Below are 18,224 nucleotides of genomic sequence, written 5' to 3' on the forward strand. Positions count from 1 at the left end.
CTGGCTGAATACAATACAAGGCTGCCACCTAGACTGTGGAAATTGTCAGCTATAAGGCAGCTCTGATCTCAGAGTTTGGCACAGCAACTTGTCACTATGAGTAGTAGCAGCGGATTCCTACTGCATTGCCTTGCTTTTGCCCTGCTTTGCCCTCTGTCTTCCCTAGGACAGAACTGCTGGCCCAGTCCTAATTACACCTCTGCCATCATAGATTCCTGCCTTCTCAGAAACTTGGGCTGTGACCTGCCTCCAACTATGCCTGCAACGCCTTTGCCTGTTAGGACCATATCCTTGTCTTGACATCAGATGAACATTTAGGAATTCCAGTTTGGAAGGATGGCTAAAATAACTTCAACAACTGTCGTGTAAATTAAAAAATAAACCATTTTTAGCAATGTGACAGACTTTGTTTGGATATGTGTCCATATTCATCAACAAAACGATCATGTGTAAATATCAAAATAATGTTATCATTTTTTCTTGATAATTAATAATTATTAACTTGAGCATATGGCATACTTACCATATACAACTTTAATATTTAACCAAGGCATTTGCACTTTGATTAATAACCTGATAATTGCAAGCTCAAATATCACAGTTTTTCCAGAACCAGTGGGCGCACAGATCACAAAATTTCTATCTGTGTAAAGGAGCTAGAAAAGAACAACTAATAGTAAGTGGAGCACAAAATCAGGTGCATATATTTTGACAAGTAGGTTTGGAATAATTTGCACACAATCAACTATTTATTAATGTATTGATGCACACACATTCAAATCATGAATGATATAGTCATTAGGGCATGTCATTTTATGGGGTAAAACTTAATTTTTGAAAATTTATTCAATGAGGGGTGTTTAAAATAGGTTTGGGGGTATAAGGAATTCTAATCTGCCATTATTTTTTGCTATTGGACAAAATTTAGTGTGGTATGTCAACGTCAAAGCATATAAACTGCTTTCAGAAAACGAAACAAATTTCAAATTTACCTTCTGAAAATATCAGGTAATGCTAGATAAATAAATAGTATTGCAGGTACTTGGCAATCATTTTTAATTATTTCTATACAGGCTTACACATATTTTACTTGCCTAGCAAAACTATATTATATTAATTTAACCAAGTTGTCTTTTGAATTCCCAGATCATGTTACAACTTTGGAATTTGAAAGTTGAAGAATTCAACATGCTGTAACAGCTAAGTTCAATTTTTTTAAAGACTACTTTTTTATGCATCAAATACTTTTTACTTTACACAAGGACAAAAAAGATAAAGTAGAAGCAATAGTTTTTCCTTGCGATCTGCCGCTGAGCAATTATGAAGAATATATGGCACAGCTTGGGCCATTATGTAGCAAAGCCTGCTGTAGAGTTGCTAACACAAAACCCATTTTCAAGTCTCAGGAGGGAGCCATGCACATAGAAGATGATAGGCCTTGACAGTGGTCTATCATTAAAAATACACAGTAAGATTTGTCCTTCAGCATCAATTTCAGAACAAATCATCCCTTAATGATCTGTTTTTTCCATAAATTATATGTAGCTTAAGCAGCCACTTGTGCAAAGTTCTAATGTTATAAAGAATAAACCTATTATCTATTTACTACTTTGTTACCAGAATAAGGCCAAAAGCTTTAAAAAGGTTTGCTCTACTGTATGTTAGGGATGGGAAACTGTGGCCCTCCAGAAAACTACAATTCCCATCAGCCCCAGGGACCAGCGGTGATGTGGGTTGTAGTCCAACAACATATGGACGGCAATGGATTCCCCATACCTGCTTTATAGTAACCCCATTCTAGTTAATGCTTTAGTTATCGCCTAAATTAAGAACACCGCAGAGATTTGGAAACTCCAGTTCTACATATTTTAGTTAAGTAACATGCTCAACAAATGCCATCATATCTTGCAGTGCAATCATACACATATTTATTCAGAAATTAACTCCCACTGTGTTTGGTGAAGCTTTCTCCCAATTTAAGTGTGCACAGGATTGCAATTGTGCAATCTAACCCTATGCATCTAACCCTGCCAACCCTGCCAGTTCGAAAGCATGTCAAAGTGCAAGTACTGGTAGATAAATAGGTACTGCTCCGGCGGGAAGGTAAACGGTGTTTCCGTGCACTGCTCTGGTTTGCTAGAAGCGGCTTAGTCATGCTGGCCGCATGATCCAGAAGCTGTACGCCGGCTCCCTCGGCCAATAAAGCGAGATGAGCGCCGCAACCCCAAAGTCGGTCATGACTGGACTTAATGGTCAGGGGTCCCTTTACCTTTGCCTAACCCTATGCATATCTATCCAGACCACGTCCCACTGGGTTCAATGTGGCTTACTCCCAGATAAAACTGCACAGGATTGCAGCCATAAGGGTTTATGTTATATTTGTTATTATATCAAGCCAAAGAATCCGGCAACTGAGCAAATATTCTCTTTTTTCCCTAGGATCCAAGGCAAGCAGCAAGAACAAGACGTTCATTGAGCCCTTAGGAAGTGGTGAGCTGTGGAGGCTGGTCCATTAGGGCCCCACAAATCTCAGTCTGCCTTTAGTAGGTCCCTACCTGTCTATTTTCCAACTTAAAATTGGTCTGCGGGTAGCACTGCCTGTGGCAGCTTCTGCCTCAGTCTCAGGGTTGCCCTCCTCAGCATGGAGGAGAATGAGTCAAAACTAGAATTCCTTGGCTCCATTTGTCATTAGCTCTGCCTATTATTGGCCTTCCTGCCTTCTGCCATATGTGTGTCCCAGTGGGCATCAGTCACCACTGGTTGTGGGGAAACTCTGGACTGCTGAGCTACTTAGGCGTACCAGACCTCAGAGGTCAGTCTGCCAAGTCATTTTTCATAAGCCACACCAGGTGCAGGAAAGTTCAAGGTATGGCTGCTGCAAAGGACAAATGGGGAAGGCACACTCTAGATGAACACCAAACTCTTTCTTTGCCTGCAAACAAAGGAAGATTTCTCCACTGTAGTTGAAGCCATGGCTATAATGTTCTTTTGCAGTCACAAACTGAAGTTGGAGTCATATGGCGTGTCAGGTGATTTTATAGGTGGATAACTTTCCCCAAGCTACTTTTGGATTCAGTCCTCTGGTTGGAACCAGAGCCCTGCCCTGCCCTAATAGACTGCCAAACTTGATGGCAAGCACCATGAATCCTGGCGGGTCACAGGAACTACTTGTATGAAATCAGCAGCGGGCATTTCCTTATGCATGGCCGTAAGTGTAAAAATAATTATGAAACCTGCATAGTTAAAACTAATCCATACTTACATCATCCAGAGCCTTGGATTGAATGTAATTAAAATAAGGGAATTCTTTGAAAATATTTCTAAACTGGGCAGCTTAAAATCATATAAAGGAGTCAAACAATTTAGTTAGGAATGGATACAACTTTCACAATGAAGTACTTTATACAAATTTAAATAAAATTTACCACTTTTAAACATATGTTTGGAAAATGATTAAATGGAGGAATAGCAGTTTTTCAACTACACAGAAAATTTTTAACAAGGTTGGAGCTGGGGAGAAATGTAAAAAAATATATGTCAAAGAAAAAAAAGATATGGGGTGGAATGAAATAAAAATTAAAACATATGCAAAATATTGATTTACTAATCAACCCTAAGCATTATTCATTGTTGGGAAAACCCAAATAATGATTGTGCTATGATGGTTGTGCTACTGGAGCCTGCTATGGTAGCATTATGCAGCTGGTCCACTAAACTGCATACTCATACTCTAGTTGATTAAGAAAATGTGAATATGTTAATTTTTCATTCAATGGACCATGGCCATTACTACAGTCATAAGTTTCCTCAATTATATTTCTTTTTTTACCTTTACCTTTATGGAGTCCCCCAGCCACATGATTACTTTCAAGATTCTTATAATAATAATAATAATAATAATAATTTATTATTTGTACCCCACCCATCTGGTTGGGTTTCCCCAGCCACTCTGGGCGGCTTCCAACAAAGATAAAAGATACACTGAAATGTCACATATTAAAAACTTCCCTGAACAGGGCTGCCTTCAGATGTCTTCTGAATGTCAGATAGACGTTTATCGCTTTGACATCTGATGGGAGGGCGTTCCACAGGGCGGACGCCACTACCGAGAAGGCCTTCTGCCTGGTTCCCTGTAACCTGGCCTCTCGCAGTGAGGGAACCGCCAGAAGGCCCTCGGAGCTGGACCTCAGTGTCTGGGCAGAACGATGGGGGAGGAGACGCTCCTTCAGATATACTGGACCGAGGCCGTTTAGGGCTTTAAAGGATTCTTAAAGCATATTTAAAAACATTATAGTTTACCTAATATACAGACAAGAAGTTACTTTTACATAATTGTAGTGCATAAAAGGATACGGATTTCAGTCACAGGTCTCAAAACCAAGTCTTCTTCTGTAGTTCCTGGTGAATGAAACTTTATTTTTATCATCATCCATTAACAATATTAATAAAAAACACAAATAAAAATGCTAAGGATAGAATGTAATTTCATCAGTCTGGTTTCCTCCAGATATTTTTGACTACAATTCCCCCCCCCCACCCCCAAAAGCAAGCCCAGCATCATCCCCAGCCAGGTTGGCAAAGGTTGCATAACACTGATCCTGCACGTAGATACACCAGTTGAGTTGTCTGAAGCCAGGGTAGAAGGCTGCAATCTTCCAAAGCTTTATCTAGGAAAGCAAATAGCCAGTATCTTTTTGAGGACTGCAGACAAAAATTCTCGACTGCCCTTCTTTACAACAGTGTTTCTGTACATCTTTCAATACAGCAAATGTATCCACAAAACAATGACTTAGAGCAGTGGTTCCCAATTGATGGTCCGCACATACCCATCAACTGTCCCGAGACTTCCCATTTTGGGGGGGCCATGCTCTCATGCAAGAGCATGGCGCCCAAAAATGCGTGAGATCACAGCCGGACATTGTCTTGTGTGAGATTGCGGTGCTCAAAAACACATGTTGCGGTGCCCAAAAACACATGGGGAGTGCCCATTTGTGTGCCTAGTCCTGGGACTCTGATCACTTGCCATGCTAAGTTCTGTGCCCATCTGTCTCTTCAAAAGGAAGGTGCAGGGGCATGTTGCTTGCTGGACCCATGTCCTAGCTTGCAAGAGCCATGTATGTGTACCTCCTTTACATCTGCTAAATCTTGTAACCTGTGCCTTGTCTTTAAAGACTTTGGCACAAACTGCACTGAGAGTTTAAGTCCCTTGTCTAGCAATGAGGGCCGGGGCAATAAGGTTTGGTACATCAGAGATGGGGACTCTATGGCCCTCTAGACATTTTTGGATTCCAGATCCCATCAGCCCTAGCCAACATGGTCAATCATAGAAGCTTACAGTTGGAAGGAACCCCAAGAGTCATCTAGTCCAGCCCCCTGCAATGCAGGAATCTCAGCTAAAGTATCCATGACAGATGGCCATGGTCAATGATCAGAGATGATGGGAACTGTAGTCCAACTTCATCTGGAGGACACCATGTTGACTACCACTGCTCTTTGGAAGTGCAGACTTATATCTTGCCCTCATTTACCTTCAAATTACCTATAGGCCCTTCTTTCCAGTGTGGGAAGAAAGAAGAAGGATGGCTTGTGACATGCTGAAGAAATTTTTCACTGTAGTATATGCAGACGAAATTTGATGCGGAGGAGCAGAAGAGGAAGATGTGAAAGAACAATGCATAGCTTTCTTTTCATCAGTTCCCATGGCTGACCTCAAAAATAGCAGAGTACTAAGCTCTTTGAGACATGCATTTAATCCACCACATTATAATTACTTCTGTCTTATCTGGCTTAGGTGTTCCTTTCTGTGATTCACATCTTTTTTTTCTAATTTGCTTCTGACCTTCTATATGAATATGACTATGTTCCTTACTTTATATTACTCAAGCAGATTGTTGTGTATTTCTTGACTCCATCTACAGTTTTGTTCATGCAATAACTATGAATAATGTATATTCATGAAGCCAGTGTTGTAAATACCTTTGTAGCGAAAAATTACAGAGAAAATGTGTAATTTACCTTCCATCCTAAAAGTCTTTGAAACAGAAGGAAATGACTGTGCTTTTTCAATTCCATTTCCATAAGCAGAAAAAATATCATTTACACTAAGCAGATTAAAATCTGAATCTTGAGTTAACTGCGTATTATTTTTCCATAGGTCTCCCTTCCTCATTTCTTTGTTGTTGGTAATATTACAATACATGTCCATTCCTCCCTTGGCATTGGTACTCTCAGTGTTGCCTGGATTTACATATGTATAATTGGTTGGTTTAAATAAGCTGTAATAAATTCAAAGGGATATTTTCATATAATATACACATTTACAACCTTACTTACATAGCAATTACATACTACAGCTTACATTGCTTTGTTTCCAATACTTGCTGAAAACCAAACCTGTTATTAGTTACTTGAAACAGGCTTGCACAATTTTTGACCCACCAAGCTTCCCCCACACCCATTCTGGCAGTCTCTGGCAGGCAACCGAAACAAGGGGTTAATTCAGCCTTGGGCTGGTCATTATACAGGGCTGGTGGGCCATGTTTCCTTTAGTGGCTATCAAGCTGTGCAGCATAGACCAAGATCTCCAAGATAAATTCACTGTTGATTTGGAAGTGAAATAGCTGAGTACAGATAAAAGAAACAATGACACTGAAAGAGGAAAGACTTGCGGTGGCTTTGGACTTTACACTTCTATCATAACATCCAAAGTGGGACATTTTGCATCTCTGACACAGTGAGATGTATCAGCCATACAGGAAAGGTATGTGTCTTTCCATTTTATACGTTGCTCTGAAAATGTTGTACATCTGTTTTTCCTGCTTGAGCATAACATCAAAACCACTTACATTTGACGCCAAAAACATGCAGTGGCTTTGCTTGCATATTTCAATGTATGTCACAGAGTATACTGTGAGTGGGATACTGTATGCCAGGATACCTAGCAAAGCACCTTCACTCATACTGACCTAGACGACCCATATGTTCACTGGATGAGGCCCCTGAGGACCATGACATCATGGAAACAGGCCTTGACCACAGTGGCACCTTCCTTCTGGAACCCAGTCCCCATTCAGGAAGCATCAAATGTGGTATGTTTTTAAAACCCATTTCTTTATTCAGGCTTTCTCTGGTTGTTGAAAACATTTTTTTCCAGATTGTGCTGATCGGTACTGTGATTTAGCATTTTACTATGTCTCTGAGAAATAGGGAACACCAGGCCCAGGTGACAAAGACCTTCAGCCTTCACAGCTATCCCCAGGTCCCATCCATCCATGGCCCTATTTTGAACCCTGTGTCTTTGCCTTGCTGGAATATGTACTTGAGCTCTGATGATGCTCTTGCTCGTCTGGATGGAGGGTCAAGAGAAGCGTGCGAGTGTGTGCAGATACTAGCCAACTGTACAAAAGTAAGATGTGCATTTGTACCTCTGCCTACCTTTGCCTCTGGCCACACCCACTGCTGGCATGTGGCCCTTAGAAGATCACCTAGAAAGGAAAGCAACCCTCAGGCTAAAAAAAAAAAGCTCCCCTGATGTATCTCTTAGATTTTTGCTGTGATTTTATGACTTTACTTCTTCTTGCAAACTGCATAGAGTTGTTTTATGTTAAGCGGCATTTTAGTTGTATGTATAAATAAATAAATATAAAAATAAACATCTGGACAGGAAGAATTCAAGAATGGAAAAGTAGCCAGAGTGCAACAATCTTTCCCTTTCAAAGAGCTGCTTACTTGTAGTTCATTGCTTGTTAGTTCTTACTTTCAATATTTGTGGTAATTGTTATTAATTAAAGAAAACCCACTGGATTCTACACATCCAAAAAGAGGAGCACCATCTCTTAAATGGGCTGAGAATCAGCATTCATTGTCACCTAGATAGTTTCAAGTAGAGTCAAGATATATTAGAGTTAACTGAACTTTCAGGACGCATTTCTGAAAAGTACAGTTCTAGTCTGCTGCAACAAACTGGCAAAGAGTGAAGTCCAGTCCTATTAAAGCAATGATTATCCTGTGATTGATTCTTAAAGGAGTTGGATTACATGCATGCCCTGTGACAGCTTAAAGTATAAAAATAAACTAGTATATCTGTGAGCTGCCAAGGACCATGTCTTTGTATGGAATTTTAAGAGTGTGTTTGGTAGTACATCAGCTGCCTCTTAACTAAAGTAATAAACTAAATCCTGTGTTTAAATACTTGTAAAAAAGGGTTGTGCCTAGAGCAAATCTAATTACTGTATTAAAACACCGCCGAAAGGAACTATCCCAGTTTTCTCACATTCAAAAGAATATTAACACAATTGCCTGGAGCCCTATTAAGCACTTTCATTTCAAAGATCAAAAACTGAGTCTTTGACAAATGTATCTAAAATAATATGGTTCTGATATTTGATGAATTATTATAATTGGCTTTAAAAAGCCTACCTTTTCCTGAATGTTGAGCAGGCACTTTCATCACCATCTTCTTCTGGAAAATTAATTAATAGTTTATTTTTTTTAAGGTTTTCTACAAGACAGTTAACAAGCTCTGTTTTCATATTTATCAAGGTCACATAGAGGAACAATGGAACCAATTCCAGACTATTGGCCTGAAAATAACTTACCTGCCTCCACTAACTGAACTCCTATAGGTTTTGCCTGTTAAAATTCACAGCAAAGTAATCATGTAGACTATTTAGGATTTTATCGCTTAGTAATGCTCTTAAAAGAGGGCAAGTCATTTGCTCTGTGCAAGCTACTTGCAAAAGGAAAAGAAATGTAGAATATAATGCCTACCAAGAAGTTGATTCAACAAAACATGCATAAAAGAAAATAAATTTCATGCCATTATTCTCAATGTTTTCTTGCGCTTTCTCAGCTTGACAATCCTTAAAATTCCTCATTTATTATGGTCATGCACAGGCCCCGATATCTGGCCTATACAGTACTTATATTGGTGTTTTTTTAAATAAAAAATCCTGATCTGTTCCAGAGTCACCCTGTATTTTCTCTCTGCTTCACTCTGTCATCAGCTCCAAAACTACTCTGTATAAAATTGAATTGTGTTCCCTCATTCACTATAATGGAGAAGCTTTTCCTCCTTTTGGCCAAAGTGTATGGCATATAGAGATACAGAATCGCCTTCAAAGTGGATTAAACTTGCCAAATTGCATCCAAATATGTCCAGGAGATTTTTGTGAGGGGAAGTAAAAATGATTCACTTTAATCCATAATCCCTTTGGGTGGAGGCTATCTGCTCCTTACCTTAAAGTAATTTAAGAGATGACTGAGCGAAATGCATTCTTGTTTCTATATTGTTTTTAAAATGGTACCTTCACGTTGACCTAAGCGCTCTGTGGTAAGCCTTGTTTTCTCCAATAAGCCATGAGCCTATTGCCTACAATACTGCTTGTAGGGTTGCAAAGAGCTCTGAACTTTTTCGTTGTAGGAAAAAAACAGATTTTTTTAAAAAAACAACTTAAATGAAATTTTAATTTCTTTTCTTCTTCTTTTTAATCCTCCATTGCTGCACCTAACCAAAAGCAACCCCATAGTGCTTCAGTGTTCTGTAGATAACATTTTGGATAGCTTCCTTCCTGGAACAAATAACAACCTGAGAGGGAGGTATTTTCATCCTATGTTGAATAGCAACGTGGGGTTGGTAAGCCATTATGATGCACCCAGCACTATGGCTGTTATTTTTTTAAAAGAAAAGATGTGTAAAATACAGTCATGCATTTTCACATATAGTCTATAGCCCATGATTCAACATACTTCAGTAAAAGTAGGCATTGCCCCCCTCAAATTAAAGTGAGTAATTGAATATTACCGTATTGTTCTGTGTATAAGACAATGGTTTTTTGCTTTAAAAAAAAGTTCAAAAATTGGGGGGTGATCTTATACACGGATGGTGAATGCACAGAGGTCCAGGCTCTGGCTCTTGAAATATGGCATCCTAATTTTGGAAACCCTAACTATTTTAAAATATTGATTTTGGGTTCAAAAAAATAGGGGTCGTCTTATACATGGAAAAATACAGCAGTTTTTAAATTCCATACTTCCTCTTATTAAAACTAATCACACAACATTCTACCTTTTTGGCTGTTCCCTCCCAATTCCATTTGTAGCTGCTGAGTAGGTGGAATTTCAAACGCAGATGGAACAGGTGCAAGATACCAGTCTGTTGGCTCTTCATTTTCTAGATATCTGTTTCCAACATATTAACATGAAGCGAAAAAACATTAAGTGTTTCCAACCAAATTAATGACAAACTGCAGGAGAACATATTGACTGTTGTGTCACTTCTAAATTATCCCTTTTAACATTACACTTGTGGGGGGGGGGGAACGTGTTATATTTTAAATGTAAGACTTCTGTTAACCCACCTCAGTTTAATGAGAATTTGCTATGCTTTGGGACACAACCAAAGCAGATAGCCAATGTTTCCTCTCCTCCGACAGAAGTCGGTAAAACAGGGGGAGAGAGAGACAATTATTTTTAGATTCTCGTTCCCCACTGAACCCCAAAATCTGCTCTGGATAGGGCTGCCATTTCAAAGGCAGAATTGACATCCAGTGAGAATTTTGGGGTGTCCTGCTTTTTACTTTTTGAAATATGGCAACCCTAGCTTTGGAGGCTAGAGCGGATTTGGGTGGGGTTGTAGGGAACAGAAGAAATAAGCAAAACTGCATCTCTTTCCCCCATTTTGCTCCTGGATGCCTACAGTCAGCAAAGGGAAAACATCTGATATCACCGTAGGGCTCCTAATAAGCTGAGATGTCCTGCTGCTATGTTATCTTGCAGAACTAACTTACGTTATCATAATCATTTGCTACAGAAACTTTTTTGGGGAAAAAACATAACAACAAACAAAACAAAACAAAACAAATGCAAGATAATTAAATAAATTGTTATTGTAAAACATTCTAGGGGCCTACCTGCCACTATGTACATTCTTTGGAATATAGAGATAGGTAGCCCCTTGAATATTTAACAATATGAATTTATTTAGTTATCTTTCATTTGTTTTGTTTTGTTTTGTTTTGTTATTCTTTGAAATATAGAGGACTGAGAGAATTAGGAAAGGAGAAGCTTATTTATTATGGCTCATTGAAAAGAAAAACCTTTAGTAAAGGTGAAAGATTGATACAATCTGAAGAGAGACCAGAGTTAATAGAAAAAATATGAACTGCAGCAATATAAGAACTGGACAAATATCAAGGAGTGTAGGAAACCACTTTGATCAAATTTATAAATTTGGAAATAACTGGAATTATTTTTATATTAATTGGAATTTGTATAATTTTAAAATGTGGTGTTTTTGGGGGGGTTGTTTTTATTTTGATTATATATTTTGTGGTTTTATATTTTGATTTTGTTCTGTGAACCGCCCTAAGACCTCTGGGTATAGGGTGGTATATGAGTAGTAGTAATAATAATAATAATAATAATAATAATAATAATAATAATAATGGCAAATATTGGGTAAATATTTGAAAATTTTAAAAATATTATCATTATTTTTTTTAAAAAAAACCTTTATCTCATTTTACAGAAAACATATTAGAGCCAGAATACATTCCCTCACATCTACCACTGCCAAATCACAGGGACAACTTATGGGAGACAGCTGCAACAAACTTACTTTTGTTTTGTACCTGGTCCTTCAAAAAACAAATTATCCAAAGAAAAAGCAGGGTCTGTCATTGTATTATGACGAGAGGTGAATTCTCAGAAAAGCTGCAAAAGACAATGACAACTATAATTATTTCAATATACTGACAAAGGAATACCAGCTTTTTCATGACCAAGGTGTCTCCCCTGCCACGTAAGTATACCAGCTTTTTCAACCCAATAAGGATATTATTATTTTTATAACATTGCATTTTTTATTATTATATTATTTTCTTTAGAACTCCCACTGGAGGAAGCCTTAAATTCAAAGATCCCCGTGTCATTTTTCACCTCAGAGCAAAATCAGAACAGAGTGGCAGGCAGCCATTTTGAAATTCCATATATTTTGCCAACTGACTTGGTAGACACCTTTGGACGTGTGTGTGTGTGTGTACACATGCATACATTACACACACACACACACACACACACACACACACACACACATCTCTTGCTTGGCAAAACAGCCCTTTCCTTGGGTGAAGAAGACAATGTTTGTCCTTGTGGGACATGCAACTCCCATCCACCCAAAGTGGATTTGCGAGCTCTAAAGGAAGGACTGCTTAAAGCAGCACCCCATGAATTAAAAGCGCTGTTTTGTACCATGGCCTACGTCTGTAGGCTGTGTCCGGCTCCGTTTTTTGGCCAAGCGGAGCCCCTAGGCTACAACCTTCCCTTCTCACCCCAAGTGGGGAACGTTAAAATCAAATGTTCCCTCAGGTTGTTTCCTTAAGTCTCTACTAGCAGCCTAAAATAGTGAAAGCTGAGGAGAACAGGCCAGCCACTCCAAATCACTGTTTGTCCTCCAACAACATGGACGCCACCGGCTGGCTTATTACTAGAGGGAAGAAAGATTGCCGCTTTTCAAGGAGCTTTTATCAGGAATCAAAGGCAAAGAAAAGAGGGAATGCCCTCATAAAAGCAGAGAGGGAAATTAAGTTCCTTAGCCGAGGCTGTTCTTTCCCTTATTAGATAAACAAAAGGAAAGAAGGCAAAATATGTAGGGCTGCCGTATCTCCAAACGTGGAATAAAAAAAAATTGCTCTTAAGTTGTTGAGTGGTTTGTTTGTTTGTTTAAGGGAATCAAAGTTGTTGAGCTTTGGGGGGGCATTTTCAATTTAACCCCCGTTTCCCCCTGAAAAATAATGCAGGGTACCATTTCTGGAGGCAATTGCAGAACATGTCCTGGAAAGTCAGGATGTATGGCAGCTCTAAGAACACGTCTCCTTCACCTCTGTTTCTTATGCCCAGAACATAGCTAAAATTTATTTGGAGCCCGTCTGTGAGAGAGACAAATAGCTTCAAAGGTATTAACTGAGCCGAGTGCTGATGAGATAAGCCCAAAGGGGGCACAAAGGGGACTTGCTACACTATTTTGAGCCCTTTGTCAATTAACCGTTTAGCAGGAGAGCTAGGAGTATTTTACTAGCTGGAAAAATACCATTTGTCTGGTGTGGCAGGATTCGAAGAGCAAACGCTGGTCATATGAAAAGGCACTTCTAACGCGCCCAGGATAGTGGAATACAGAATTATACACTTGGTGATTGAAACAGACTTGGCCCCAAATGCAACACCTGTGCTCCTTCACGCTCCCTCCCTTATAGTTACTTTTAACTGTTAGTCCCCGTTTCAGTCTTTTTAAGCATGTATGATATCAAAGCCTCTCAGCAGCAACAACAACTTTGTCCCAACCCCCCCTGAAAAATATGGAAACCTGCATCCCATGCAGAATTTAAGTCATAAATGTACCGGTACTCTATTCTTCTTGATATATATGGGTGTTCCATCGAGCTAGAAGCAAAGTACCTTCAAATCAGTCTGCAGTTATGTTTCCATAGCAGCAGGCCATTTTGAATCTGTTGTTACATTATATCTACCTAGTTTTGCATGGCATGTTGGATTCTTCATGAAGATGCATAGCTGTCAACCCAACTGTGTGTGTGTGCACTCAGATTTATTAAGCCAAATATCTACAGTTACCACTCCCACCTGGTGAGCTATTTTTTAGCTTTGCCCAAAGTTGCTGAGCTTTTTTTTTTTTTTAGCAAAATAGCAAAATAGCCATTTTTGATATGTTTTTTTTTTTGGGGGGGGGGAGTCAGCAAAAAGCATTTTACTGATTTCTGCCCGGACCCAAGTATTCCATATTGACTGCAGTATTCCATATCCATGTCTAGGAAATTCCGGACTTATGGCAACCCTATAAAGTGTTCCTGATGACAAGGAGTTGTTCAGGATGCTGGAGTACAAAAAAACCTGAACTATTTTGAAATCTGTTACATTTTTATATTTTATGAACTCTACAGCTAATAAAACTTTATAAACTTACTCTTTTATAAATCAAAACACAAAAACAAAATAAAGTTATTATGTATATAAATTCTCTGGACACAATCCTGCCAGAGTTAAGCACCTTTAAGCTATTGATCTCAAGGTGAGAGTTAAGCATGAGTTTAAAAAGTCTCGGCTGAAATCCATGGGATGTAAAAGTGCTTAACTTTGACTGGATCGTGTCCACTGTAGTTTCAGACAGCAGTTGCCTTTTTTTCTTTTTCTTTTTCTACCTTCAGAAAGGGTCTCTCCAATTCTTTTGGCCTCAGGCAAGTTTCCATCTTCGTCTGCAACATCTGCTTTTAGCTGACCAGACTTTAAAGATTAAAACGACCATACAAACTGTTCAGGTTTTTTTAGAGCTCTTTTTTTCTCTCCCTCAGAGTCTCTTCCCAAGATGTCATCTCCCTCAACACACGGAAATCACATAAAATATATAGCAAAGCAGCCTCTCAACAGCTCTGAGACAGTTTAATTTTTGATTTCCCCCAAGCCTAACATCTGATCAGCCATATGTTTTGAGTCTTTTTGACTCACAGAGATCACATAACAAGCCATAAACCTGTATGTTCAGGAGCAATGTTACCAGAAAAATCACGAACACCAGACAGTCATGGGTCAATGGTCCATGCAACAATAGGAGGAGACATGTCCCATTCGAGTACAAATTTGTTAAAAGCCTGAGAAGTTCTGAAGAAGTTTCCCACTGAGTAAAGAAACACAGGCTCTTTTCAACACCAAAAAACACTGATTGAGTTATAATGACAACAAAAGAAATGAGAAATGAGAAAGAGGACCTTTAACAGGATCATTTCCTTCTCGTGCAGATAATTACTAGGTAACAGTTATTGTTATGGTGTCATATGAACAAATGATGACATTGTCTATTTTCAGAACAAGAGTTGATAACCAGCATCTTGGAAAAAACATGTACTCGCTCCCACCCTTGAAATTCTCTGCCTCTATTCCCCTCATCTGTGGGAGACCCTTGTCTTGGGTTGCCATATTTCAAAAAGTAAAAACCAGGACACCCCAAAAGTTGTTCAGCTTTTTTAAGAAAGACCCCAAAATGTTGTTGACCTTTTTTAAAACAAAAACGCCAAAAAGCATGATTTTTCGATTTACTTGTCTAAGATCCAGGACAAAGCGCCACCTTTCAGAAGTTTCCCCCAGACATCAATTCTGCCTTTGAAATCCGGGCAATTTCTGGGGGAAATCAGCCCTAAACTAAGTGTTACACATAACTGTTTCAAAATAGTTGAGTGTTTTTCCTCCCTGCATGTTTATAATGTGCGATTGTTGCCATGCTGAGATTTTTCTTAGGGAACGTATGGCAGCCCAACTTAAAAGTTTAAAGAGTTATTTTGTGTAGCCAATATGTCCAAATTTCAACATGACCTCAGGTACAAGCAAACTCCCCCCACCCTATCAAAAATTGCTGGCAAGGGAGTAATTACCGGTATTTGCACTCTGTGGCTATGGGAGAACACCTGCAAACTAGGAGAATCCCTTGCCTGCTTTTTCCCTTCTCCAGTGCAGTGTTGCTACCTGAATAGCTTTTCTCCAGTTTGTCTTCTTCTGAACGCTCAGGCCCTGTTTTGTTTTGGTGTTTTTTAATGACCCATTTGTTGGCGAGAACTTCAGTACATAACACCATTCTTCCAAGTTTCTTTTAAAATGAAAAACAGCAACTCAAGTCAAGGAGAAAAAAATCAAAAATTTAGTTCCCTGCATTTTTTTCCAGCTCCTACAAGAAATAAAATGCAAGCAATACAGTTCATTTGCTTGGATGAAACAGGAGTGATCTTCTCCCTGTTTCCATTTAAAAAAAAGATGTTTACTGACCTTATTACCCGGCCTTTGATCGCTGTGTCCTGCAAACACTTATGCACTTGAATAAGCTTACGCATGCAAATAGTTCTCCTGAAGTTAGTCAAGTGCATAAGCGTTTGCCAAATTGGGCCCTAAGAGAACTAAATACAGGTCCCTCTGGACCCCACCAATACTGTTTGTATGTCAGCCAGAGGGAATCTCCCAGGAGTGATGCAACATTCTCCTCTCCAGAGGCTGAGCATACATTTTATGCAGCACTGCACTAACTCATGCCCACTTAGGAAATCCAAGTTTGGAAGCCAGTATTCTAAATGGTTTTGAGTTCACTTTATTTCTCTTTTTTGGGGACCCCCCCCCCACTAGGGCTGCCATACGACTGGATTTTCCTGGACATTACTGGGATTTCAAAGGTGGAATTGATGTCTAGGGGGGATTTCTGAAAGGTGGCGCTCTGTCCTAGATCTAAGACGAGCCCATCAAAATATTGCACTTTTTTGGCATTTTTGTGTTAAAAAAAATGCTTGACAATTGAGGGGTTTCCAAAAAAAATATGGCAACCTACGCTTTTCTACATTCTCTGTCAAAATTGGCCCCTCCAGGCTAACAGCTAAAACATACCTTTCTGACTATAAAACATCTTTCTCTCAAGTAATACATTAAGATATGATAATACTAATAAAATGATAAACAACAGAGAAGTTGAACTCACAAATAACAGGAAAGCACAATGTTCAGACCCATTGTGCATGGCCAATTGTTATTTTCGAGGCACAAGTTTCCCAATACACCAGGCCTGCGCAAAACAATTGGTTTTTTTTTTATACAAAAATCAAAAATGTGTATGCCATGCCCAGATCCACCAGCAGGCCATGGAGGACCACCTCGCCAACAGAAGGAGGGGCTGTGGTGATCGATGGTGCCCAGCAAAACATCACTTCATTCATTTTAAAGAACACTCACCATCTTGCACTACACTGCATCCACAGTTGGGTAATATGCTGTTTTATGCTAAATTTGTGTCCCTGCCACCACCACCTTATCATATTATCCACAGATCAGGAAAATCCAAATTGTTATTTATTTATATATATATATATATATTTAAAAATTATATATGGATGTTTTATGATGGCCTATATTTGGGGATGCGGGTGGCGCTGTGGTCTAAACCACTGAGCCTCTTGGGCTTGCCGATCACAAGGTCGGTGGTTTGAATCCCCCGACAGGGTGAGCTCCCGTTGCTCAGTCCCAGCTCCTGCCAACCTAGCAGTTCAAAAGCACCCTGGCAGGAAGGTAAACGGCGTTTCCGTGCGCTGCTCTGGTTCTCCAGAAGCGGCTTAGTCATGCTGGCCACATGACCCGGAAAAACTGTCTGCGGACAAATGCCGGCTCCCTCGGCCTGTAAAGCGAGATGAGTGCCACAACCACAGAGTCGTTCGCGACTGGACTTAACTGTCAGGGGTCCCTTTACCTTTATATTTGCAATGCCTAACAAAGAAAGCTTGTGAGAAAATCCAAATTTAACGGGGAGGACATTCAGGCTGTCACTTGGATGACAACATTGTGTAGATGCAAAAAGCACGCATACATGGGATGCCTAGGATCTGTTTTAAACTGCTGTGTGTATCTAAAAAAAAAAAAAAACAACTACTGGAGTATCACCAACCTGTGTGGATGTTCTTTGTATTCTTGCAGCGCTGGAAAGAATTCTAGTTCTCAACTTGATTAACCCCAAGACAGATTTGTCATTTGATGCTTTCCTAATGCCCTGAAATCTAAGCCATACCCCAGTTGATTAATTGGTAGCTACCATTTTTTCATTGTAACTCCTGGTTCCAACATGGCATGTTGATTTTTCCGGGACTTACCTCCTATTGGTATTGGATTTGGTACAGAATATATATATATATCTATGGTGAAAAAAGGAGATCCACAATTGTACTCCTTAGAGTGCAGGTGTGGGTGAAGATGGTTCAAACCCAGAAGTGGTTTTTAGTGCAATTTAGAAAAGAAAACCAGTTTATTCTGAGTCAGGTCACTTGGAATTTTAAATATAATAAAAGAAAATGTTCTATATCTCTTAGAATGGCAATGGCACTCACTTGAGAGGTGCCAGAACTGAGTTCCAGCTGGGAAAAAAGGCTTGGTCTCAAGAGACAATGGAGTGAACCTCTGGGGGTGAAGTGATGTGTGATCAACTTAAGATACCTGCACTGCAAGAGGATTGGACTAGATGACCCTTGGGGTCCCTTCCAAGTCTAAAATTCTAGGATTCTATATATTTTGCCCTGGCATCCAGTTTTCTATCTGCATGGATATCTTTGGAAGAGCATACAGTCTTGTGAGCCCCATAGTTTTGTGAGAATGTATATGTATTTTTTAAATGCCTGTAACTATATGTGCACATTTCAAGT

At 39.4% G+C, this 18,224-nt stretch overlaps 1 protein-coding gene across 5 annotated transcripts in view; it reads right to left on the reverse strand.

The window, feature by feature from the left end:
- Positions 1-13,195, reverse strand: part of HFM1 (helicase for meiosis 1) — a 51,951-nt gene extending 38,756 nt beyond the window's left edge. For 2 of the 5 annotated variants that reach the window (XM_081914112.1, XM_081914108.1), the window contains exons 1-8: positions 11,938-12,039; positions 11,618-11,712; positions 10,067-10,179; positions 8,419-8,461; positions 6,016-6,275; positions 4,354-4,398; positions 3,263-3,333; positions 524-656 (exon numbers count right to left, since the gene is read on the reverse strand). In XM_081914112.1, the coding sequence (XP_081770238.1) occupies positions 524-656; positions 3,263-3,333; positions 4,354-4,398; positions 6,016-6,275; positions 8,419-8,461; positions 10,067-10,179; positions 11,618-11,679 (727 nt within the window). In that variant the 5' untranslated portion in view covers positions 11,680-11,712; positions 11,938-12,039. Of the gene's footprint in view, positions 1-523; positions 657-3,262; positions 3,334-4,353; positions 4,399-6,015; positions 6,276-8,418; positions 8,462-10,066; positions 10,180-11,617; positions 11,713-11,937; positions 12,040-12,249; positions 12,634-13,087 lie in introns of those variants that run through there. The other 3 variants (XM_081914111.1, XM_081914110.1, XM_081914109.1) reach the window with 3 other exon arrangements.
- Between the last annotated feature and the right edge of the window lie 5,029 nt (positions 13,196-18,224).

This window comes from Podarcis melisellensis, assembly GCF_964234715.1.
Source record: "Podarcis melisellensis genome assembly, chromosome: 6".
NCBI lineage: Eukaryota > Metazoa > Chordata > Lepidosauria > Squamata > Lacertidae > Podarcis > Podarcis melisellensis.